Source organism: Oncorhynchus nerka, linkage group LG27, assembly GCF_034236695.1.
Source record: "Oncorhynchus nerka isolate Pitt River linkage group LG27, Oner_Uvic_2.0, whole genome shotgun sequence".
In the NCBI taxonomy this organism is placed as follows: Eukaryota; Metazoa; Chordata; class Actinopteri; order Salmoniformes; family Salmonidae; genus Oncorhynchus; species Oncorhynchus nerka.
Window position 1 is genome coordinate 51890042 of NC_088422.1, and position 26473 is coordinate 51916514.

Here is a 26473-nt window from a genome sequence, read left to right on the forward strand (position 1 = left end):
CTAAAGTAAAATAATGGAATTAAGAAATATATAAGTGTTAGGATGAGCAATGTCGGAGTGGCATTGACTAAAATACAGTAGAATAGAATGCAGTATATACATATGAAATGAGTAAGCAGTATGTAAACATTATTAAAGTGGCCAGTGATTCCGTGTCTATGTACAGTGTAGGGATTCATGATATATTGGTGAACATATCGGAATCGGCTGATGTTAGCTAAAAATGCGAACATCGGTGTTGGCCAGATGTTTAGTTTAACGGCAATGTTAAAAAACGATGTCAAAGCTACCATGCATACCTATATAACGTAGGTACAGGACATAATGACACCACGTAAAATGTTGGGCTTCACGTGCAACAAAGCATTGTTAACCTAGCCCACAATGTCTGCTGTGTGGATCAAGCAGTCAACAAGTCGAGCAGTCATTTGAAAGAGTAAGAACATTTCAGTGAGACAACTCAAAGGCGAAATCCATTAAAGCCAAGATAATGGAATTCATTGCCCTTAACCAATCAACCGTTCTCTGTCATGGGTGATGTTGGCTTTCGCCGACTGGTCGAACACCGGTACACACTACCAAGTGGGCTATTTTTCTGATGTTGCCTTACCGGAGTTACACAGTAATGGCGTCACTGCTATTAGCTTCACGACATAGATACTATGGAACACCGTTTGGGTCTTTGCGTGTCAAAAGATATACAGTAGCACTGTTAAAGAGCAATAGTGGAATTTGCGGTTCACCTTCAGAATAAAAGTATGTAATTGACAGTGATGCAAATTATTACAAATAGTAGCATTATGCCAAACTTTTATTTTGAAGGCTAACCGCAAAGTCTACTTTTATTTTGAAGGCTAACTGCTATTGTGACTAATCCTTATTGTGGCTAGCTTCACATAGATGGTCCGACCACCATTAATCAAATAAAAACTGTCTTATAAATTAGGGTTAATTTAGATGACATCTAGCTATATAGTTAGCTAGCTAGCTATAGCTACTGAAACAGATTGTCGTTTTGCTATGTTTTTGGGGAAGAACTACATTGTTTGCATCAATGAACTAGCTAGCTTTTTTTTAATGATCAACTTTACCAGCGTCATAGGATACATATCGATGAATCGTTGTGACATATGGAATACGAGTGATGGTGTAATCCATGTGTAATAACTACGTAAATAATTATTATGTGACGTTCAGTCATATTCAGGTCCTGATTGATCAACAAACTTATTTGACATGTCAAATTGTGTTATTTGATGTGTTAAATAGTATATTTTTTGACACTCAAAGACCCAAACAGCGTTTCATAGGAATCCTGGTTGAGAATGAAACGACTGAACAAATGAACAACGAAACAGCACAGCAAGTAAGTGACAGAAATAGGTTTTGATTATGTTTTACTGGTAATGGGGACATAAGTAAATGCCAACAAATAACTTTTTGGTCTGTGTGTGTGTGTAACCTTTATTTAACTAGGCAAGTCAGTTAACTTTGGGATAGGGGGCAGTATTTTCACGTCCGGATGAAAAGCGTGTCCAAAGTAAACGGCCTGCTACTCTGGCTCAGAAGCCAGGATATGCATATTATTAGTATATTTGGATAGAAAACACTCTGAAGTTTCTAAAACTGTTTGAATGATGTCTGTGAGTATAACAGAACTTATTTGTCAGGCAAAACCCAGAGGACAAACCATCCAGGATTTTTTTTGGGGGGGGGGCACTCTCTTTTCAATTCTAAGACAGGGGCTTGCAGTTCCCATCGCTTCCACTGGATGTCAACAGTCTTTAGAAATTGGTTGAGTTTTTCCCTTTGTGTAATGAAGAAGTACGGCCATCTAGAATGAGGGTAACTTGAAGTGTACTGTTAGATAGAGGCGCGTGACCAGAAATCCTGTATTGAACGCTGTTTATCCCGTCTTCAATTTTATCGATTATTTACGTAAAAAAATAGCTAAAGTTGTATTACAAAAGTCGATTGAATTGTTTGGACAATGCTTACAGGTAACTTTTGAGATATTTTGTAGTCATGTTGCGTAAGTTGGAACCAGTGTTTTTCTGGATCAAACGCGCCAAATAAATGGACATTTTGGATATATATCGATGGAATTAATCGAACAAAAGGACCATTTGTGATGTTCATGGGACATATTGGAATTCCAACAGAAGAAGCTCATCAAAGGTAAGGCATGAATTATATCTTTATTTCTGCGTTTTGTGTCGCACCTGCAGGGTTGAAATATGCTTTTCTCTCTTTGTTTTTTTACTATGGTGCTATCCTCAGATAATAACATTGTTTGCTTTCGCCGTAAAGCATTTATGAAATCTGACACATTGGCTGGATTCACAGCAAGTGTAGCTTTAATTTGGTATATTGAATGTGTGATTTCATCAAAGTAAAATTTTTATAGTAATTTATTTGAATTTGGCGCTCTGCATATTCACTGTTAAGAACAAATTCTTATTTACAATGACGGCCGGACGACGCTGGGTCAATTGTGCGCCGCACAATGGGGCTCCCAATCATGGTCGGATGTGATACAGCCTGGATTCGAACCAGTGACTGTAGTGACGCCTCTTGCACTGAGATGCAGTGCCTTAGACCGCTGCGTGTTTGTGTGTGTGTTAACTATTTAACTGTACTGGAATGCTTAAAAGGCAGCTAACAATTTTAAATATCGGTTATTGGTATTGGCCAAAAATGTAATATCGGTGCATCACGAGTACAGTGCCTTCGGAAACTATTCAGACCCCTTGACTTTTTCCACTTTTTTTCCCCTCTTCACACAATACACCATAATGACAAAGCAAAAATAGGTTTTTAGAAATGTTTACTAATTTAGAATAATAAAAAAAACAGATATGATGTTTACATAAGTATTCTGACCCTTTACTCAGTACTTTGTTGAAGCACCTTTGGCAGCGAATACAGCCTTGAGTCTTCTTGGGTATGACACTAAAAGCTTGGCACCTGTATTTGGGGAGTTTCTCCCATTCTCTGCAGATCCTCTCAAGCTATCTCAGGTTGGATGGGGACAGCTATTTTCAGGTCTCTACAGAGATGTTAGATCGGGTTCAAGTCCGGGCTCTGGCTGTGCCACTCGAGGACATTCAGAGACTTGTCCTGAAGCCACTCCTGCGTTGTCTTGGCTGTGTGATTCGTTTTGTTGACGTTGAGGGAGAGGTTAATTTCCTGGCACCACTCCGCCAGGGTCTTCACTTCCTCCCTGTAAACTGAGGTCAGCGAAGTGGCAGTGTTGTTTTCTACCTTCACCACCTGGGGGCATCCAATCAGGATGCACAGGGCGGGGTTCAGTCCCAGGGCTCCAAGCTTAATGATGAGCTCTGAGAGTACTATGGTGTTGAAGGCTGAGCTATAGTCAATATGTGGATATGTGGTTTCCAGCTTGCACACAGTCCAGTGTAGCTCCTTGAGGGCCGCCGTTGTATCCGCTTGATGCGGAACATACACGGCTGTGACTATAACCGAAGATAATTTTCTTGGGAGGTAATTCGTCGGCATTTGATTGTGAGATATACTAGGTTGGGTGAACAAAAGGACTTGAGTTTCTGTGTGTTATCATGAAACATACACTACCGCCTTTCTTCTTCCAGGAGAGTTCTTTATTATTGTCTGCGGGAGGTACTGAGAACCCAGCTGGCTTTATGGATGGAGACAGTATTTCGGGAGAGAGCCATGATTCTGTGATACAGTGTATGTTACAGTCCCTGATGTCTCTCTGGAGGGAGATCCTCACCCTGAGCTTGTCTACTTTATTGTCCATAGACTGAACATTAGCTAGTAATATACTCAGAAGCGGTGGATGGTGTGCACGCCTCCTGAGTCGGACTAGAAGGAAAATAACCTCACACTCAACGTCAACAAAACTAAGGAGATGATTGTGGACTTCAGGAAACAGCAGAGGGAACACCCCCCTATCCACATCGATGGAACAGTAGTGGAGAGGGTAGCCAGTTTTAAGTTCCTCGGCATACACATCACAGACAAACTGAATTGGTCCACCCACACAGACAGCATCGTGAAGAAGGCGCAGCAGCGCCTCTTCAACCTCAGGAGGCTGAAGAAATTCGGCTTGTCACCAAAAGCACTCACAAACTTCTACAGATGCACAATCGAGAGCATCCTGGCGGGCTGTATCACCGCCTGGTACGGCAACTGCTCCGCCCACAACCGTAAGGCTCTCCAGAGGGTAGTGAGGTCTGCACAACGCATCACCGGAGGCAAACTACCTGCCCTAAAGGACACCTACACCACCCGATGTTACAGGAAGGCCATAAAGATCATCAAGGACATCAACCACCCGAGCCACTGCCTGTTCACCCCGCTATCATCCAGAAGGCGAGGTCAGTACAGGTGCATCAAAGCTGGGACCGAGAGACTGAAAAACAGCTTCTATCTCAAGGCCATCAGACTGTTAAACAGCCACCACTAACATTGAGTGGCTGCTGCCAACACACTGACTCAACTCCAGCCACTTTAATAATGGGAATTGATGGGAAATTATGTAAAATATATCACTAGCCACTTTAAACAATGCTACCTAATATAATGTTTACATACCCTACATTATTCATCTCATATGTATACGTATATATTGTACTCTATATCATCTACTGCATCTTTATGTAATACATGTATCACTAGCCACTTTAACTATGCCACTTTGTTTACATATTCATCTCATATGTATATACTGTACTCGATACCATCTACTGTATCTTGCCTATGCCGCTCTGTACCATCACTCATTCATATATCTTTATGGACATATTCTTTATCCCCTTAGACAGTAGTTTTGGAATTGTTAGTTAGATTACTTGTTGGTTATTACTGCATTGTCGGAACTAGAAGCACAAGCATTTCGCTACACTCGCATTAACATCTGCTAACCATGTGTATGTGACAAATAAAATTTGATTTGATTTGAATACGTCTTCTCCTCCGGTGACATCTTGGAGCAGCCTCTGGGGTAAGTTCAATTGCCCTGGGGGGTAAGAACAAAGAATCCAATTCGGCAAAGACGTATTCCTGGTCGCAATGCTGGTTAGTTACCGCCGCTCTGATATCCCAAAGTTATTTCTGGCTGTATATAATAAAGCAAAAAAACATTCTGGGCTACTAATGTAAGAATTAACACACCAAAAAAACAAAATACTGCAAAGTTGCTTAGGAGCAAGAAGCAGAGCTGCGATGTTTGTCAGCCCCATCGTACAGTATGTCCCTTAATGTCTGTGACTACACACACTTCCCAACACTTCCTGTCCTTATGTTAGATAATAACCAATATCAGATTGCTTTTAATTTTATATCTCATTATTAACATACAGTAGGACACAAGCTAATCAAGGCTGTCAGCAATGAGGTGATGATGCAAAATGCATTATCATGACCGTTTATGTTCTGTACTGAAAGGGTTCTATTTCAAAAACTTGACTCCTTTAACTGTATGCCAGCGGTTCTTTCTCATTGTAGAGAGTGGCGGTATGATGGACAGAGCCTGCTCCCTCAATGGAACCCCAGAGAGCATTGAGTGAGTTTCTATATTGAGACGTTGAACGTGACAGAAATTCTATAAACTCAGTAGCAGTATCGTCAACAATCCTTTGTCATTTTGAAAAGAACAATATGTCGCATTATTGATGGTCTATAGATGCTCACACACTGTATTAACTGCAAAACTACAGATTTATTTAACTGTTACGCCATAATATTACAGTAATTGACCATACATAATACAGTTTTAAAAACCACATTGTGGACTAATCATAAAATGTTGACACTGTAGGCAGTCATATTAGGCAATCATGGTACAGTATGTAATTGGTATTACCTAAAATACATCACATCTATATATCATTGATATGCAACTGTTTGCTCTCCACCAGGCAGGCCAAAAGAATGCTTGGGCAGATAGTGGACCGCTGTCGAAACAGCCCTGGGTTCCACAGCGAGGCTGAGGACAACAGCTCAGTCCACGAGATGCTCATCCCAGCCAGCAAAGTGGGCCTAGTCATCGGGAGGGGAGGGGACACCATCAAGCAACTGCAGGTATGCCTTCTAAGATATTTGTTTTATTTAAATCAGTTCTCTTGGGATATAGTACTTCCTCTAGCCTACTATACTAATCATCTATGATCTACTAGCCTTATTACTACCATTATAACTGCAGTCACTACTGGTACTAGGCCTACAAAGCTTTTTTTTAACCCCACTACAACTTATTTCGCAATCATAAAGACTTGCACACATTTTCATTTGGAAATGTTCATTTTCTAGTCTCTGCAGTCTTTTCTCAACTGTATCCACCTGCCATTTGTGATTTGAACATCAAGTAATTACTGCCAGTAACTGCCAAAACAAAGGAAACACTTGAGTAAATGAGGGTTCTGGCAGCTCTGTTATGGTGTGGGTCAGGGGTTAAAGTTCTCCCTTCCTCTCAGACACACTTACCCATCCATCCATCGACTTACCATTCCCACACAACATATAGCCTATGCATCCACACACCCGTTCTCTCCCACCCTCCTAGACATATTCATATTCACTATCCCTTACTCTTCCCTCATACTCCCGTTCGTATACACAAACACACCCACGCACATCCATAGAACAGCTATAAGATAAGACTTTATTTTAACTACATTTAAAAAAAATATATAACCTTTTTTTAACTAGGTAAGTCAGTTAAGAACATTCTTATTTACAATGACGGCCTACACCGGCCGAACCCGGACGACGCTGGGCCAATTGTGCGCCGCCCAATGGGACTCATTCACAGCCGGCTGTGATACAGCCTTTATTAGTCCATACAGGGTTGAAATATGCCTTTTGCTTTTTATCCAATCTAACAGATATACACACACATCCACACAAACACACACTAGGTTGGATAGGCACTAAAATGAATAAACATTCTGGGTAGATTAGGAGAGGCTGTCTAGTCATTATTATTCCTTGTTTGCCATTTATAGCTAATATTCAATGGTTGTTATTGGTGAGAGTGGAGATGGGATTAGGATGGTGTGGCTGGGAGGGAATCAGACACTCCTGAATTAGGTGTGATGCCTTCGGTCTCTTTGTGGACCCACTCTCTCCAAGTAGAGCCCCACCAGCCACTATATTTTAATTTGTTAGGAGAGGAGTTGGAGTTTAAAATCCCTAAAAAGGCACAGTGCCTCAAAGTACAAAGAAGTACTTCATATTTTTTGTGTTCTCTCTGTTAAATGTCTGTTCTTTCTACATGGTCACACGTTATATAATATGCGTAATGTACAGTCGTGGCCAAAAGTTTTGAGAATGACAAATATTAATTTCCACAAAGTTTTCTTCTTCATTGTCTTTAGATATTTTTATCAGATGTTACTATGAAATACTGAAGTATAATTACAAGCATTTCATAAGTGTCAAAGGCTTTTATTGACAATTACATAAAGTTGATGCAAAGAGTCAATATTTGCACTGTCGACCCTTCTTTTTCAAGATCTCTGCAATCCGCCCTGGCATGCTGTCAATTAACTTCTGGGCTAATTCCTGACTGACGGCAACCCATTCTTGCAAAATCAATGCTTGAAGTTTGTCAGAAATTGTGGGGTTTTGTTTGTCCACCCGCCTCTTGAGGGATTGACTACAAGTTCTCAATGCAATTAAGGTTTGGGGAGTTTCCTGGCTTGGCTATGGACCCAAAATATCAATGTTTTGTTCCCCGAGCCACTTAGTTATCACTTTTGCCTTATGGCAAGGTGCTCCATCATGCTGGAAAAGGCATTGTTCGTCACCAAACTGTTCCTGGATGGTTGGGAGAAGTTGCTCTCGAAGGATGTGTTGGTACCATTCTTTATTCATGGCTGTGTTCTTAGGCAAAATTGCGAGTGAGCCACTCCCTTGGCTGAGAAGCAACCCCCCACATGAATGGTCTCAGGATGCTTTACTGTTGGCATGACACGGGACTGATGGTAGCGCTGCGCTCACCTTGTCTTCTCCGGACAAGCTTTTTTCCAGATGCCCCAAACAATCGGAAAGGGGATTCATCAGAGAAAATGACTTTACCCCAGTCCTCAGCAGTCCAATCGCTGTACCTTTTGCAGAATATCAGTCTGTCCCTGATGTTTTTCCTGGAGAGAAGTGGCTTCTTTGCTGCCCTTCTTGACACCAGGCCATCCTCCAAAAGTCTTCGCCTCACTGTGCGTGCAGATGCTCTCACACCTGCCTGCTGCCATTCCTGAGCAAGCTCTGTACTGGTGGTGCCCCGATCCCGCAGCTGAATCAACTTTAGGAGACGGTCTTGGCACTTGCTGAACGGCTCTCCTTGAAGTTCTTGATGATCCAATAAATGGTTGATTTAGCTGCAATCTTACTGGCAGCAATATCCTTGCCTGTGAAGCCCTTTTTGTTCAAAGCAATGATGATGGCACGTGTTTCCTTGCAGGTAACCATGATTGACAGAGGAAGAACAATGATTCCAAGCACCCCCCTCCTTTTGAAACTTCTAGTCTTTTATTTGATCAGCATGACAGAGTGATCTCCAACCTTGTCCTCATCAACACTCACACCTGTGTTAACGAGAGAATCACTGACATGTCAGCTGGTCCTTTTGTGGCAGGGCTGAAATGCAGTGGAAATATTTTTGGGGGATCCAATTCATTTGCATGGCAACTTTTGGCCGACTATATAATAATTATGTATTCATACTACGACTCTCATCTTATTATTACATGGAATTGTCAGCAGATGTGGTTTTCCTGCAAGAGTTAAAAATATAAAATATATATTATAATATATTATTATATATAATATATTAAAAAAAACATTTACAGAGGAGCTGCATTGGAGAAGCCTATGCTGCTACCTACTATAGTAACAGCAGAGGTGTAGGCATCCTGATAAATAATACACATTTTCTTCCCTTATATCCCAGCCCCCAGACCGAGAGGGTTGCTTTTTAATCTTGTAATGTACCTTACATGGGGTGAAATACACATTATTTCATTGCATATCCCCCTAGGGGCAAATCTGTTTTCTTTAGATATACACTACCTTTCAAAAGTTTGGGGTCACTAAGACATTTCCTTGTTTTTGAACGAAAAGCACAACATGAACTATTTTTCACATATTTGACAAGTTAGACAGACATAGCAATTCAAAAGGCACATTTTAAGGAGCCTCCAAAGAGGTGGAAAAATGTCATATCTACATACAAATAATTTACAGGACACCTGGATATTACTTTTCCCAACTACAAATGACAGTTAGTGACAGAATATGGAGAATGAACAGGCACATTTTCAAGACCCTGAAATCAATGAAATACGTAAGTGATTTAAAATAAACCTTTACCGTTGCAAATGTAGACAGAGAAGAAGACAAACTTTTTTTTTAGAAAGAACCCATAAGAAATATTTATAAGGAAAAGAAGAAAATACAATTCCTGAACTTAAGCAGGAATAATATCTTTTACTTTTGAAGAGAGCCAACAACTATAGGTTAAACTCCAGTAAAGCATACGATTTAATAGAAAATAAACCTGGTAAACATCTCACACCTCTCACAAAACGAACACTCGCCAAACCAGTTAAACTCAGCAAAAAAAGAAACGTCCTATCACTGTCAACTGTGTTTATTTTCAGTAAACTTAACGTGTAAATATTTCTATGAATATAAGATTCAAGACCTGAGACATAAACTGAACAAGTTCCACAGACATGTGACTAACAGAAATGGAATAATGTGTCCCTGAACAAAGGGGGGTCCGATAAGCTCAGTCCGATGATGCTGTGACACACCGCCCCAGACCATGACGGAACCTCCACTTCCAAATCGATCCCGCTCCGGAGTACAGGCCTCGGTGTAACGTTCATTACTTCAACGATCAACGCAAATCCGACCATCACCCCTGGTGAGACAAAACTGCCAGTCCTGTCTGGTCCAGCGACGGTGGTTTGCGCCCATAGGTGACGTTGTTTCCGGTGATGTCTGGTGAGGACCTGCCTTACAACAGGCCTACAAGCCCTCAGTCCAGCCACTCTCAGCCTTTTGCGGACCGTGTGAGCACTGATGGAGGGATTGTGCGTTCCTGGTGTAACTCTGGCAGTTGTTGCCAGCCTGTACCTGTCCCGCAGGTGACGTTCAGATGTATCGATCCTGTGCAGGTGTTGTTACAGGTGGTCTGCCACTGCGAGGACGATCAGCTGTCCGTCCTGTCTCCCTGTAGCACTGTCTTAGGCGTACGGACATTGCAATTTATTGCCCTTGCCACATCTGCAGTCCTCATGCCTCCTCGCGGCATGCCTAAGGCACGTTCACGCAGATGGCAGGGACCCTGAGCATCTTTCTTCTAGTGTTTTTCAGAGTCAGTAGAATGGTCTCTTAGTGTCCTAAGTTTTCATAACTGTGACCTTAATTGCCTACCGTCTGTAACCTGTCAGTGTCTTAACGACCGTTCCACAGGTGCATGTTCAATAAATGTTTATGGTTCATTGAACAAGCATGGGAAAGAGTGTTTAAACACTTTACAATGAAGATCTGTGAAGTTTTTGTATTTTAATAATAATAGGCCATCACTCTGTTATCTCTCGCAATTGCATAGTCTATAGAAATGTTGCACAAAATGAGCTCATGGGCTCTCATGAAGTGTTTGATTAGTTTTTCGAATACATTTGCATTGATGTAAGAGTGATTAGAGAGACAATAGGGTGCTGAGGACCAGGCAGTTAGCAAGTTGATGACCATCAGTAGCATCAGATCTTGGAGAACCCCAATTACCATGATCATGCTGTTTTAATCAACTTCTTGATATGCCTCACCTGTCAGGTGGATGGGTTATCTTGGCAAAGGAGAAATGCTAACTAACAGGGGTGTAAACAAATTTGTGCACAAATTTGAGAGAAATAAGCTTTTTGTGCGTATGACAAATTTCTGGGATCTTTTATTTCAGCTCAGGAAACATGGGACCAACACTTAATAACACATTGTGTTTATTTTTGTTCAGTGTAATATATGACCCCATTGTGGAATGGGGAGACTCTCATCTCTAAGTCTCCCATTAGTGTCACGGGACTCGTCTTGTGCTAACAAAAATAAGGGGTAAAATATGTTTTCAAAAAACAAAAATATTCTCCTAGATACTGTATAGAACATACACTTCAAAACCTTATTGCTTATGATTTATTTTTTGACTGTATTTTTCTCTTCCATTTATGAATGTGTTATTCAATGTGTTTCTATGGGCTATAACTAGAGCACTCTTGATATCTCCTCCAGGAGTGATAAGTATCATTTTTATCTTCTTTGGCCTAGTACTGTATTTTTGCTAGCTTGGGCCATCTACTTTAAGTGATGCCTGTTTTCCCATTGGCCTACTTGGTGTGGGAACTGCTGACTGCTCACAATTTGCAGATAGTTTTTTACACATCAACCAGGTATTCAGTGGCTGTATTGGAGGGGGAGCGGTTTCACGTCTCCCAGACAATCCGCAGTTAGTACAGGGCGGTGTGCTCTCTACCTCTGCTAGGGAATTAGCAATTAGTTAGTTCTTCAGTCTCTCCTGGGTTCTCAGCGGGAGCTGTAAGTGGCGGTCATGGCGTTGTGGTCATTGTCTCTGAAACAAAGACTGTTCTGCCGAGGTGTTCGTGGAAGGGAACAGAGGAATGCTCCACACCAGTCCCTCACTTGAGTATCTTACATAGTTAATTACGGATTATTTCATTTTGCTCTTTTGTAGCTTAGTCAACCATGTGTGTGTTTTCTATACATGTTTACACCTCTCCCTGTAGGCTTTACAGACGCTCTTCACCCCTTGGTTGCAAACCTTCTAATTTAGTGTATCCTGCGTGCGCAACCCATTTGGAATTCCGGGTCTCTGGCAGCGTTTGGAACTGCCGATCTGCGGTCAAGAACGCGGAGTTCATCTCAGCCTATACTGCCCTTTAGGCCCTTGACTTTTTGCCCTGACGGAGACATGGATCACCCCAGAGAACACTGCTACTCCAGCTGCTCTTTCTTCATCTGACCATGTTTTCTCTCGTAGTCCGAGAGCATCTGGTCGTCGGGGCACAGGTCTACTCATTTCTCCGAAGCGAAGATTTTCTCTTTTCTCCCTCTCACCTGTCCATCTCCTCATATGAATTCCATACTGTTACTTGTCCATTCAAGCTTAACATTATTGCGATTTATCGCCCACCAAGTGCCCTTGGAGAGTTCCTCAATGAGCTTTACACCTTGATAACCTAATTTCCTGACGATGGCTCACCGCTCCTCGTACCTGGCGATATCAACCTCTGCCTTTGATTCATTTCTTTCCAACTCTCTTTCCCGTCCTTGCCTCTCTTAACCTCATCTTTGCTAGAGACTGCTTTCCTACTAATCTTGTGGCAACCCCCCCCAGCTCTCTGATCACTACTTTGTTACCTTTTCTGTCTCTCTTTTCTCCAACACAAACCACTCACCCCCTACCCAGATGGTCATGCGCTGTTGCAATCTTCACTCTCTCTCTCCCACCAGTCTCTTCTCTTCTATCCTATCATCTCTCCTTTCTGCCAAATCCTTCTCCCTCCTGTTTCCTGATTCTGCCTCTTCGACCCTACTCTCCTCCTCCGCATCCTATGACTCGCACTGTCCCCTTTCTTCCCGGCCTGGCTTGGCCCTTCCGTCCTGCTCCGTGGCTGAGTGACTTATTGCGAGCGTACAGAACAGGGCTGCTGGCCACTGAGCGAAAGTGAATGAAAACTAAACTTCGGGAGGACCTATCATCCTTTCACTCCCCCTCTTTACATTCTCTTCCTCTGTATCCGCTACGAAAGCCCCTTTCCACCACTCTAAATGTCAAGCTTCTGCCTCAAACCCTCAAAGGGTAGCATTCCAGAGGGACATCAGAGACTAATGTTCTTTGCTTCACGGAAACATGGCTCACTGGAGAGACGCTATCCGAGGCGGTGCAGCCAACGGGTTTGTCCACGCATCGCGCCGACAGAAACAAACATCTTTCTGGTAAGAAGAGGGGCGGGGGCGTATGCCTTATGGCTAACGAGACATGGTGTGATGAAAGAAACATACAGGAACTCAAATCCTTCTGTTCACCTGATTTTAGAATTCCTCACAATCAAATGTAGACCGCATTATCTACCAAGAGAATTCTCTTGGATTATAATCACAGCCGTATATATCCCCCCCACCAAGCAGACACATCGATGGCTCTGAACAAACTTTATTTAACTCTTTGCAAACTGGGAACCATTTATCCGGAGGCTGCATTCATTGTAGCTGGGGATTTTAACAAGGCTAATCTGAAAACAAGACTCCCTAAATTTTATCAGCATATCGATTGCGCAACCAGGGGTGGAAAAACCTTGGATCATTGTTACTCTAACTTCCGCGACGCATATAAGGCCCTGCCCCGCCCCCCTTTCGGAAAAGCTGACCACGACTCCATTTTGTTGATCCCTGCCTTACAGGCAGGAACTTAAACAAGAGGCTCCCACGCTGAGGTCTGTCCAACGCTGGTCAGACCAAGCTGACTCCACACTCCAAGACTGCTTCCATCACGTGGACTGGGACATGTTTCGTATTGCGTCAGATAAAAATATTGACGAATACACTGATTCGGTGTGCGAGTTCATTAGAACGTGCGTTGAAGATGTCGTTCCCATAGCAACGATAAAAACATTCCCTAACCAGAAACCGTGGATTGATGGCAGCATTCGCGTGAAACTGAAAGCGCGAACCACTGCTTTTAATCAGGGCAAGGTGTCTGGCAACATGACCGAATACAAACAGTGCAGCTATTCCCTCCGCAAGGCTATTAAACAAGCTAAGCTTCAGTACAGAGACAAAGTAGAATCTCAATTCAACGGCTCAGACACAAGAGGCTTGTGGCAGGGTCTACAGTCAATCACGGACTACAAGAAGAAACCCAGCCCAGTCACGGACCAGGATGTCTTGCTCCCAGGCAGACTAAATAACTTTTTTGCCCGCTTTGAGGACAATACAGTGCCACTGACACGGCCTGCATGAAAACATGCGGTCTCTCCTTCACTGCAGCCGAGGTGAGTAAGACATTTAAACGTGTTAACCCTCGCAAGGCTGCAGGCCCAGACGGCATCCCCAGCCGCGCCCTCAGAGCATGCGCAGACCAGCTGACCGGTGTGTTTACGGACATATTCAATCAATCCCTATACCAGTCTGCTGTTCCCACATGCTTCAAGAGGGCCACCATTGTTCCTGTTCCCAAGAAAGCTAAGGTAACTGAGCTAAACGACTACCGCCCCGTAGCACTCACTTCCGTCATCATGAAGTGCTTTGAGAGACTAGTCAAAGACCATATCACCTCCACCCTACCTGACACCCTAGACCCACTCCAATTTGCTTACCGCCCAAATAGGTCCACAGACGATGCAATCTCAACCACACTGCACACTGCCTAACCCACCTGGACAAGAGGAATACCTATGTGAGAATGCTGTTCATCGACTACAGCTCGGCATTCAACACCATAGTACCCTCCAAGCTCGTCATCAAGCTCGAGACCCTGGGTCTCGACCCCGCCCTGTGCAACTGGGTACTGGACTTCCTGACGGGCCGCCCCAGGTGGTGAGGGTAGGCAACAACATCTCCTCCCCGCTGATCCTCAACACTGGGGCCCCACAAGGGTGCGTTCTGAGCCCTCTCCTGTACTCCCTGTTCACCCACGACTGCGTGGCCACGCACGCCTCCAACTCAATCATCAAGTTTGCGGACGACACAACAGTGGTAGGCTTGATTACCAACAACGACGAGACGGCCTACAGGGAGGAGGTGAGGGCCCTCGGAGTGTGGTGTCAGGAAAATAACCTCACACTCAACGTCAACAAAACTAAGGAGATGATTGTGGACTTCAGGAAACAGCAGAGGGAACACCCCCCTATCCACATCGATGGAACAGTAGTGGAGAGGGTAGCAAGTTTTAAGTTCCTCGGCATACACATCAGACATACTGAATTGGTCCACTCACACTGACAGCGTCGTGAAGAAGGCGCAGCAGCGCCTCTTCAACCTCAGGAGGCTGAAGAAATTCGGCTTGTCACCAAAAGCACTCACAAACTTCTACAGATGCACAATCGAGAGCATCCTGGCGGGCTGTATCACCGCCTAGTACGGCAACTGCTCCGCCCTCAACCGTAAGGCTCTCCAGAGGGTAGTGAGGTCTGCACAACGCATCACCGGGGGCAAACTACCTGCCCTCCAGGACACCTACACCACCCGATGTTACAGGAAGGCCATAAAGATCATCAAGGACATCAACCACCCGAACCACTGCCTGTTCACCCCGCTATCATCCAGAAGGCGAGGTCAGTACAGGTGCATCAAAGCTGGGACCGAGAGACTGAAAAACAGCTTCTATCTCAAGGCCATCAGACTGTTAAACAGCCACCACTAACATTGAGTGGCTGCTGCCAACACACTGTCATTGACACTGACCCAACTCCAGCCACTTTAATAATGGGAATTGATGGGAAATGATGTAAATATATCACTAGCCACTTTAAACAATGCTACCTTATATAATGTTACTTACCCTACATTATTCATCTCATATGCATACGTATATACTGTACTCTACATCATCGACTGCATCCTTATGTAATACATGTATCACTAGCCACTTTAACTATGCCACTTTGTTTACTTTGTCTACATACTCATCTCATATGTATATACTGTACTCGATACCATCTACAGTATGCTGCTCTGTACCATCACTCATTCATATATCCTTATGTACATATTCTTTATCCCCTTACACTGTGTATAAGACAATAGTTTTAGAATTGTTAGTTAGATTACTTGTTGGTTATCACTGCATTGTCGGAACTAGAAGCACAAGCATTTCGCTACACTCGCCATTAACATCTGCTAACCATGTGTATGTGACAAATACAATTTGATTTGATTTGCACTTGACCCCCCCCACACACACACACTTATAGCTCTGACTGTACTGATAGCTACGTCATTGGGGAAAAATGTACTTTCTCTTCCTGTGATATGTGGTTGTCCCACCTAGCTATCTTAAGATAAGTGTACTAACTGTAAGTTGCTCTGGACAAGAGCATCTGCTAAATGACAAAAAAGGAACTGGAAAGGCCAAATTCAATATTTTATCCCAAAGGGGGTAGATCAGCTTTAACATTACACATACAGTTCCTACACCTTGGACACACCTACTCATTTAAGGGTTTTTCTTTCTTTATACTATTTTCTACATTGTAGAATAATTGTGAAAACATCAAACCTATGAAATAACCCACATGGAATCATGTCCTAACCAAAAAAGTGTTAAACAAATCAATGTATTTTAGATTTTAAATCATTCAAAGTAGCCACACTTTGCTTTGATGGCAGCTTTGCACACTCTTGGCATTCTCTCAACCAGCTTCACCTGGAATGCTTTTCCAATAGTCTTGAAAGAGTTCCCACATATGGTGAGCACTTGTTGGCTGCTTTTCCTTCACTCTGCAGTCCAATTCATCCCAAACCATCTGGGTTTGAGGTTGGGTGATTGTGGAGGCCAGGTCATCTGATGCAGCACTCCATCACTCTCCTCCTTGGTCAAATAGCCCTTACACAACTTGGAGATGTGTTGGGTCATTGTCCTGTTGAAAAACAAATGATAGTCTCACTAAGCGCCAACCAGATGGGATGGTGTATCGCTGCAGAATGCTGTGGTAGGCATGCTCGTTAAGTGTGCCTTAAATTTTTAATATATCACTGACACCAGCAAAGCACCCCGACATCAATTTTCACGGTGGGAACCACACATGCGGAGATCATCCTTTCACCTATATTGTGTCTCACAAAGACACGGTGGTTGGAACCAAAAATGTCAAATTTGGACTCATCAGACCAAAGAACAGATTTCCACTGGTCTAATGTCCATTGCTTGTGTTTCATGGCCCAAGCACGTCTCATCTTATGACTGGTGTCCTTCAGTAGTGGTTTCTTTGCAGCAGTTCGACCCATGAAGGCCTGATTCACGCAGTCTCCTCTGAACAGGTGCTGTTGAGATGTGTCTGTTTCTTGAACTCTGTGAAATTTCTGAGGTTGGTAACTCTAATGAACTTATCCTCTGCAGCAGAGTTAACTCTTCCTCTTCTTTTCCTGTGGCGGTCCTCATGAGAGCCAGTTTCATCATAGCGCTTGATGCTTTTGCGCCTGCATTTCCAGAAACTTTAAATGTTCTCGAAATTTTCAGAAAGTAATGTTGAACTGTCGTTTCAAGTTGCTTATTTGCGCTGTACTTTAAAATAAAATGTTATTGGTAACATTCACGTGTTTAGCAGATGTTTTTACAGGTGTAGCAAAATGCTTGTGTTTATAGCTTCGACAGTGCAGTAATATCTAACAATTTCACAACATTTACCCAATGCACACAAATCTAAGGAATGGTGTCAGAGCGGCATAGACAAAGATACAATATATACAGTTGAATTCGGAAGTTTACATACACCTTAGCCAAATACATTTAAACTCAGTTTTGTACAATTTCTCACATTTAATCCATGAAAAATTCCCGGTCTGAGGTCAGTTAGGTTCACCACATTATTTTAAGAATGTGAAATGTCAGAATAATAGTAGAGTGGTTTATGTCAGCTTTTATTTCTTTCATCATATTCCCAGTGGGTCAGAAGTTTACATACATACACTCAATTAGTATTTGGTAGCATTGCCTTTAAATTGTTTAACTTGGGTCAAACATGTCGGGTAGCCTTCCTCAAGTTTCCCACAATAAGTTGGGTGAATTCTGGCCCATTCCTCGTGACTCCTCCCTCGCACACATATTTTCTATTGGATTGAGGTTAGGGCTTTGAGATGGCCACTCCAATACCTTTGTTGTTCTTAAGCCATTTTGCCACAACTTTGGAAGTATGCTTGGGGTCATTGTCCATTTGGAAGACCCATTTGCGACTTAAGCTTTAACTTCCTGACTGATATCTTGAGATGTTACTTCAATATATTCACATAATTTCCCTACCTCATGATGCCATCTATTTTGTGAAGTGCACCAGTCCCTCCTGCAGCAAAGTTCCCCCACAACATGATGCTGCCACCCCTGTGCTTCACGGTTGGGATGGTGTTCTTCAGCTTGCAAGCCTCCCCCTTTTTCCTCCAAACCTAACAATGGTCATTATGGCCAAACAGTTCTATTTTTGTTTCATCAGACCAGAGGACATTTCTCCAAAAAGTATGATCTTTGTCCCCGTGTGCAGTTGCAAACCGTAGTATGGCTTTCTTATGGCGGTTTTGGAGCAGTGGCTTCTTCCTTGCAGAGCGGCCTTTCAGGTTATGTCGATATTGGACTCGTTTTACTGTGGATATAGATACTTTTGTACCTGTTTTCTCCAGCATCTTCACAAGGTCCTTTGCTGTTGTTCTGGGATTGATTTGCACATTTCGCACCAAAGTACTTTCATCTCTATTAGACCGAACACATCTCCTTCCTGAGCGGTATGACGGCTCCATGGTCCCATGGTGTTTATACTTGTGTTCTATTTTTTTTGTACAGATGGAAGTGGTATCTTCAGGCGTTTGGAAATTGCTCCCAAGGATGAACCAGACTTGTGGTCTACTATTTTTTTTCCACTCTGTGGAATGTTGTCCCACTCCTGTTCAATGGCTGTGCGAAGTTGCTGGATATTGGCGGGAACTGGAACACGCTGTCATACTTGTTATATTTCAGAGCATCCCAAACATGCTCAATGGGTGACATGTCTCGTGAGTATGCAGACCATGTAAGAACTGGGACATTTTCAGCTTTGAGGATTTGTGTACAGATCCTTGCGACATGGGGCTGTGCATTATCATGCTGAAACCTGAGATGATGGCGGCGGATGAATGGCACGAAAATGGGCCTCAGTATCTCGTCATTGTCTCTCTGTGCATTCAAATGGACATCAATAAAATGCAAATTTGTTTGTTGTCTGTAGCTTATGCCTGTCCATAACGTAATCCCACTGCCACCACGGGGCACTCTGTTCACATTGTTGACATCAGCAATCCGGTCGCTCACACGACGCAAGCTGTTGTGAGGCCAGTTGGACATACTGCCACATTTTCTAAGACGACGTTAGAGGCAGCTTATGGTAGAGAAATTGACATTCAATTGTCTGGCAACTGCTCTGGCCGGCATTCCTGGAGAAATACTCACTAGTAGGGATGTAAACAAATTTGTGCACAACATTTGAGAGAAATAAGCTTTTTGTGCTTATGGAACATTTCTGGCATGTTTTTTCAGCTCATATAACATGGGACAAACATTTACATGTTGAGTTTGTATTTTTGTTCAGCGTAGATATGAAGACTTAAGATATTAATGTTTCAAGAAAGGAGTGTATATTTGGCCTGGCAAAGCGTCTTTTTTCTCTGACTGAATGGAAATTGATAATTTAGTTTTTTACTGATCTCGGCTGGTCTCGAGAAGAAAATAGAGTCATGACCGAGTACAAATGTATCTGACACTGAGACGAGACCAAGACACTCTGTCGTCTCAAGAACAGACTCGTAACACTGCTTTCAACCATCTTGAAAGGCCTTTTTTCTATTCAAATCTATTGGAAACCTTCAACTTTCCAGCTGAAACAATACGTTTCATAAAAATATTATATAAATATCCAGAAGCAAAAATATAAACCAAAAGTACATTATCTGATGATTTTGGTTTAGAAAGGGGCACAAGACAGGGATGTCTTCTCTCCCCCCTCATGTTTGCTTTGGCAATTGAACTGAGACAGGACCCAAACATAACGGGTATTAACAGTATTTATTGGTAAACATGAATATAAACTACATTTATTTGCCGACGATCTCCTGATATACCCGACTAATTTTGAAAACTTTCAGAACTCTAAAATCTCAGGATATAAAATTTACATGGGGAAAAAATGAAATAATGGCATTAGGAAAAATAATATCTCATGGAACACAAAAAATATCTAACACTTATGATGTTTAACAAGTGACAACAAACAATAAATATTTAAAGGTAACTTGATCCCATTAGTCAACAGGATGAAAGCAGATCTAGTTAAATGAAACAATCTTCCCATGAATCTTACTGTTAGAATAAACCTCTTCAGAATGGCATTCATTCAAACGTTTTTATATTTATTCTCTGTAATATCAATTACCTCTACCAAAGACATTCTTTAAAAAAGTAAACTCTGCTATAACACTTTATGTGGGCAAGATAAACTCATAGAATAAAATACGTTTTACATCTTCCTAACTTTCCGGACATGGAATTGTGTCAACTCACCACCCAAGCTTTTACTTGCAATATATTGTTAAATGAACTAAAGAGGAACAATGAAGAGGAACATATTGAAGATGTGCATGCTAATCCTGTGAACCTTTAAGTCTATTTTCAAATCAAATTGTATTGGTCACATACACTTTAAAAAAAAAATATATATTATTGCGGGTATGGTGAAATGCTTGTGTTCCTAGCTCCCACAGTGCAGGAGTATCTACCAATACACACAAGTCTAAAAGTAAAAGAATTGAGTTCAGAAATATATACATATTAAGATGAGCAATGTCGGAGTGATATTGACAAAATACAGTAGAATAGAATACAGTATATACACATGAGATGAGTAAAGCAGTATGTAAACATCATTAAGGTAACTAATGTTCCATTATTAAAGTGGCCAGTGATTCTATGTTCATAAAGCAGCAGCCTCTTAACCTCTAGCGTCGAGCAATCCCGTATCCGGGAGCGTAATCATAGCCTCAAGCTCATTACCATAACGCAACGTTAACTATTCATGAAAATCGCAAATGAAATGAAATAAATATATTGGCTCACAAGCTTAGCCTTTTGTTAACAACACTGTCATCTCAGATTTTCAAAATATGCTTTTCAACCATAGCTACACAAGCATTTGTGTAAGAGTATTGATAGCTAGCATAGCATTAAGCCTAGCATTCAGACATTTACATTTACATTTAAGTCATTTAGCAGACGCTCTTATCCAGAGCGACTTACAAATTGGTGCATTCACCTTATGACATCCAGTGGAACAGTAGTGCATCTAAATCTTTTAAGGGGGGGGTGAGAGGGATTACTTTATCCTATCCTAGGTATTCCTTAAAGAGGTGGGGTTTCAGGTGTCTCCAGAAGGTGGTGATTGACTCCGCTGTCCTGGCGTCGTGAGGGAGTTTGTTCCACCATTGGGGGGCCAGAGCAGCGAACAGTTTTGACTGGGCTGAGCGGGAACTGTACTTCCTCAGTGGTAGGGAGGCGAGCAGGCCAGAGGTGGATGAACGCAGTGCCCTTGTTTGGGTGTAGGGCCTGATCAGAGCCTGGAGGTACTGAGGTGCCGTTCCCCTCACAGCTCCGTAGGCAAGCACCATGGTCTTGTAGCGGATGCGAGCTTCAACTGGAAGCCAGTGGAGAGAGCGGAGGAGCGGGGTGACGTGAGAGAACTTGGGAAGGTTGAACACCAGACGGGCTGCGGCGTTCTGGATGAGTTGTAGGGGTTTAATGGCACAGGCAGGGAGCCCAGCCAACAGCGAGTTGCAGTAATCCAGACGGGAGATGACAAGTGCCTGGATTAGGACCTGCGCCGCTTCCTGTGTGAGGCAGGGTCGTACTCTGCGGATGTTGTAGAGCATGAACCTACAGGAACGGGCCACCGCCTTGATGTTAGTTGAGAACGACAGGGTGTTGTCCAGGATCACGCCAAGGTTCTTAGCGCTCTGGGAGGAGGACACAATGGAGTTGTCAACCGTGATGGCGAGATCATGGAACGGGCAGTCCTTCCCCGGGAGGAAGAGCAGCTCCGTCTTGCCGAGGTTCAGCTTGAGGTGGTGATCCGTCATCCACACTGATATGTCTGCCAGACATGCAGAGATGCGATTCGCCACCTGGTCATCAGAAGGGGGAAAGGAGAAGATTAATTGTGTGTCGTCTGCATAGCAATGATAGGAGAGACCATGTGAGGTTATGACAGAGCCAAGTCACTTGGTGTATAGCGAGAATAGGAGAGGGCCTAGAACAGAGCCCTGGGGGACACCAGTGGTGAGAGCACGTGGTGTGGAGACGGATTCTCGCCACGCCACCTGGTAGGAGCGACCTATCAGGTAGGGCCGCGCCGGAGATGCCCAACTCGGAGAGGGTGGAGAGGAGGATCTGATGGTTCACAGTATCGAAGGCAGCCGATAGGTCTAGAAGGATGAGAGCAGAGGAGAGAGAGTTAGCTTTAGCAGTGCGGAGCGCCTCCGTGATACAGAGAAGAGCAGTCTCAGTTGAATGACTAGTCTTGAAACCTGACTGATTTGGATCAAGAAGGTCATTCTGAGAGAGATAGCGGGAGAGCTGGCCAAGGACGGCACGTTCAAGAGTTTTGGAGAGAAAAGAAAGAAGGGATACTGGTCTGTAGTTGTTGACATCGGAGGGATCGAGTGTAGGTTTTTTCAGAAGGGGTGCAACTCTCGCTCTCTTGAAGACGGAAGGGACGTAGCCAGCGGTCAGGGATGAGTTGATGAGCGAGGTGAGGTAAGGGAGAAGGTCTCCGGAAATGGTCTGGAGAAGAGAGGAGGGGATAGGGTCAAGCGGGCAGGTTGTTGGGCGGCCGGCCGTCACAAGACGCGAGATTTCATCTGGAGAGAGAGGGGAGAAAGAGGTCAGAGCACAGGGTAGGGCAGTGTGAGCAGAACCAGCGGTGTCGTTTGACTTAGCAAACGAGGATCGGATGTCGTCGACCTTCTTTTCAAAATGGTTGACGAAGTCATCTGCAGAGAGGGGAGGGGGAGGGGAGGAGGATTCAGGAGGGAGGAGAAGGTTGCAAAGAGCTTCCTAGGGTTAGAGGCAGATGCTTGGAATTTAGAGTGGTAGAAAGTGGCTTTAGCAGCAGAGAGAGAAGAGGAAAATGTAGAGAGGAGGGAGTGAAAGGATGTCAGGTCCGCAGGGAGGCTAGTTTTCCTCCATTTCCGCTCGGCTGCCCGGAGCCCTGTTCTGTGAGCTCGCAATGAGTCGTCGAGCCACGGAGCGGGAGGGGAGGACCGAGCCGGCCTGGAGGATAGGGGACATAGAGAGTCAAAGGATGCAGAAAGGGAGGAGAGGAGGGTTGAGGAGGCAGAATCAGGAGATAGGTTGGAGAAGGTTTGAGCAGAGGGAAGAGATGATAGGATGGAAGAGGAGAGAGTAGCGGGGGAGAGAGAGCGAAGGTTGGGACGGCGCGATACCATCCGAGTAGGGGCAGTGTGGGAAGTGTTGGATGAGAGCGAGAGGGAAAAGGATACAAGGTAGTGGTCGGAGACTTGGAGGGGAGTTGCAATGAGGTTAGTGGAAGAACAGCATCTAGTAAAGATGAGGTCGAGCGTATTTCCTGCCTTGTGAGTAGGGGGGAAGGTGAGAGGGTGAGGTCAAAAGAGGAGAGGAGTGGAAAGAAGGAGGCAGAGAGGAATGAGTCAAAGGTAGACGTGGGGAGGTTAAAGTCGCCCAGAACTGTGAGAGGTGAGCCGTCCTCAGGGAAAGGAGCTTATCAAGGCATCAAGCTCATTGATGAACTCTCCGAGGGAACCTGGAGGGCGATAAATGATAAGGATGTTAAGCTTGAAAGGGCTGGTAACTGTGACAGCATGGAATTCAAAGGAGGCGATAGACAGATGGGTAAGGGGAGAAAGAGAGAATGACCACTTGGGAGAGATGAGGATCCCGGTGCCACCACCCCGCTGACCAGAAGCTCTCGGGGTGTGCGAGAACACGTGGGCAGACGAAGAGAGAGCAGTAGGAGTAGCAGTGTTGTCTGTGGTGATCCATGTTTCCGTCAGTGCCAGGAAGTCGAGGGACTGGAGGGAGGCATAGGCTGAGATGAACTCTGCCTTGTTGGCCGCAGATCGGCAGTTCCAGAGGCTACCGGAGACCTGGAACTCCACGTGGGTCGTGCGCGCTGGGACCACCAGATTAGGGTGGCCGCGGCCACGCAGTGTGGAGCGTTTCAGCAGGCAACATTGTCACAAAAACAAGAAAAGCATTCAAATAAAATCATTTACCTTTGAAGAACTTCGGATGTTTTCAATGAGGAGACTCTCAGATAGCAAATGTTCAGTTTTTCCAAAAATATTATTTGTGTAGGAGAAATCGCTCCGTTTTGTTCACGTTTGGCTATGAAAAAAAAAAGAAAATTCAGTCATTACAACGCCGAACTTTTTTCCAAATTAACTCCATAATATCGACAGAAACATGGCAAACGTTGTTTAGAATCAATCCTCAAGGTGTTTTTCACATATCTATTCGATGATAAATCATTCGTGGCAGTTGGGTTTCTCCTCTGAAGCAAATGGAAAAATGCACGCAGCTGGAGATTACGCAATAATTTCGACGGAGGACACCAAGCGGGCACCTGGTAAATGTAGTCTCTTATGGTCAATCTTTCAATGATATGCCTACAAATACGTCACAATGCTGCAGACACCTTGGGGAAACAACAGAAAGTGTAGGCTCATTCCTGGCGCATTCACAGCCATATAAGGAGACATTGGAACACAGCGCCTTCAAAATCTGGGCCATTTCCTGTTTGAAATTTCATCTTGGTTTCGCCTGTAGCATCAGTTCTGTGGCACTCACAGAAAACTGCAAAGATATTTTGGAAACGTCAGAGTGTTTTCTTTCCAAAGCTGTCAATTATATGCATAGTTGAGCATCTTTTCATGACAAAATATCTTGTTTGAAAGGGGAACGTTTTTTTATCCATAAATTAAAAGAGCGCCCCCTATATCCAAGAAGTTAAGGTGCAGGGTTGAGTAACCGGGTGGTAGCGTGCTAGTGATGGCTTTTTAACATTCTGATGGCCTTGAGACAGAAGCTGTTTTTCAGTCCCTCTGTCCCAGCTTTGATGCACCTGTAATGACATCGCCTGCTGGATGATAGTGGGGTGAACAGGCAGTGGCTCAGGTGGTTGTTATCCATGATGATCTTTGTGGCCTTCCTGTGACATCCATCGGGTGTTGTAGGTGTCCTGGAGGTCAAGCAGTGTGCCCACAGTGATGCATTGGGCAGACCGCACCACCCTCTGGAGAGCTCTGCGGTTGCGGGCGATGCAGTTGCCATGCGGTGATACAGCCCGATCAATTGTGCATCTGTAAAAGTTTGTGATGGTCTTAGGGGCCAAGCCGAATTTCTTCAGCCTCCCGTCTGTGTGGGTGGACCGTTTCAGATTGTCAGTGATGTGTACACCAAGGAACTTGAAGCTTTCCACCTTTTCCACTGCAGTCCGATGTGGATAGGGGCGTGCTCCGCTCCCTCTGCTGTTTCCTGAAGTCCACGATCATCTCCTTTGTTTTGTTGACGTTGAAGGAGCCATGCGTGGCCACGGTGTCATTGGTGAACAGGAAGTACAGGAGGGGGATGAGCACGCACCCTTGTGGGCCCCCTGTGTTGAGGATCAGCGAACTGGAGCTGTTGTTTCCTACCTTCACCACCTGGGAGTGGCACATCAGGAAGTCACAAGTGAGTGCTACGGGGTGATAGTCATTTTATTTTTATTTTAACTTTATTTAACTACGCAAGTAAGTTAAGAACAAATTCTCATTTATAATGACATCCTACCAAAAGGCCTCTGGCGGGGATGGGGGCTGGGGTAAAAATAATAATATAGGACAAAACAGACATCATGATGAGAAACAACACTACATAAAGAGAGACCTAAGACAACATAGCAAGCCAGCAACACATGACAACACAACGTGGTAGCAACACATGACAACAACATGGTACACACATTAGTCAACACAGATAACAGCACAAAGGGCAAGAAGGTAGAAAACAACAATACATGACGCAACATAGCCAGAACTGTCAGTGTGTCCATGATTGAGTCTTTGAATTAAGAGATTGAGATAAAGCTGTCCAGTTTGAGTGTTTTGTTGCAGCTCGTTCCAGTCGCTAGCTGCAGCGAACTGAAAAGACGTGCGACCCAGGGATGTGTGTGCTTTGGGGACCTTTAACAGAACGTGATTGGCAGAACGGGTGTTGGATGAGGGCTGTTGTAGATATCTCAGAAAGGGGGGAGTGAGGCCTAAGAGGGTTTTATAAATAAGCATCAACCAGTGGGTCTTGCGACGGGTGTACAGAGATGACCAGTTTACAGAGGAGTATAGAGTGCAGTGATGTGTTCTATAAGGAGCATTGGTGGCAAATCTGATGTCCGAATGGTATAGAACATCTAGCCGCTTAGAGCAACCTTACCTGCCGATCTATAAATTACATCTCCGTAATCTAGCATGAGTAGGATGGTCATCTGAATCAGGGTTAGTTTGGCAGCTGGGGTGAAAGAGGAGCGATTACAATAGAGGAAACCAAGTCTAGATTTAGCTTTAGCCTGCAGCTTTGATATGTGCTGAGAGAAGGACAGTGTACCATCTAGCCATACTCCCAAGTACTTGTATGAGGTGACTACCTCAAGCTCTAAACCACATGACCTTT

The 26473-nt window shown here is 43.9% G+C and overlaps 1 protein-coding gene across 1 annotated transcript in view; it reads left to right on the top strand.

Moving 5' to 3' along the window:
• LOC115111972 (far upstream element-binding protein 3-like) overlaps window positions 1-26473 on the top strand; it is a 78957-nt gene that overhangs the window by 16347 nt on the left and 36137 nt on the right. Inside the window, exons 6-7 of the mRNA XM_029638562.2 lie at window positions 5491-5548; window positions 5904-6066. Of these exons, the coding sequence (XP_029494422.1) occupies window positions 5491-5548; window positions 5904-6066 (221 nt within the window). The remainder of the gene's footprint in view (window positions 1-5490; window positions 5549-5903; window positions 6067-26473) is intronic.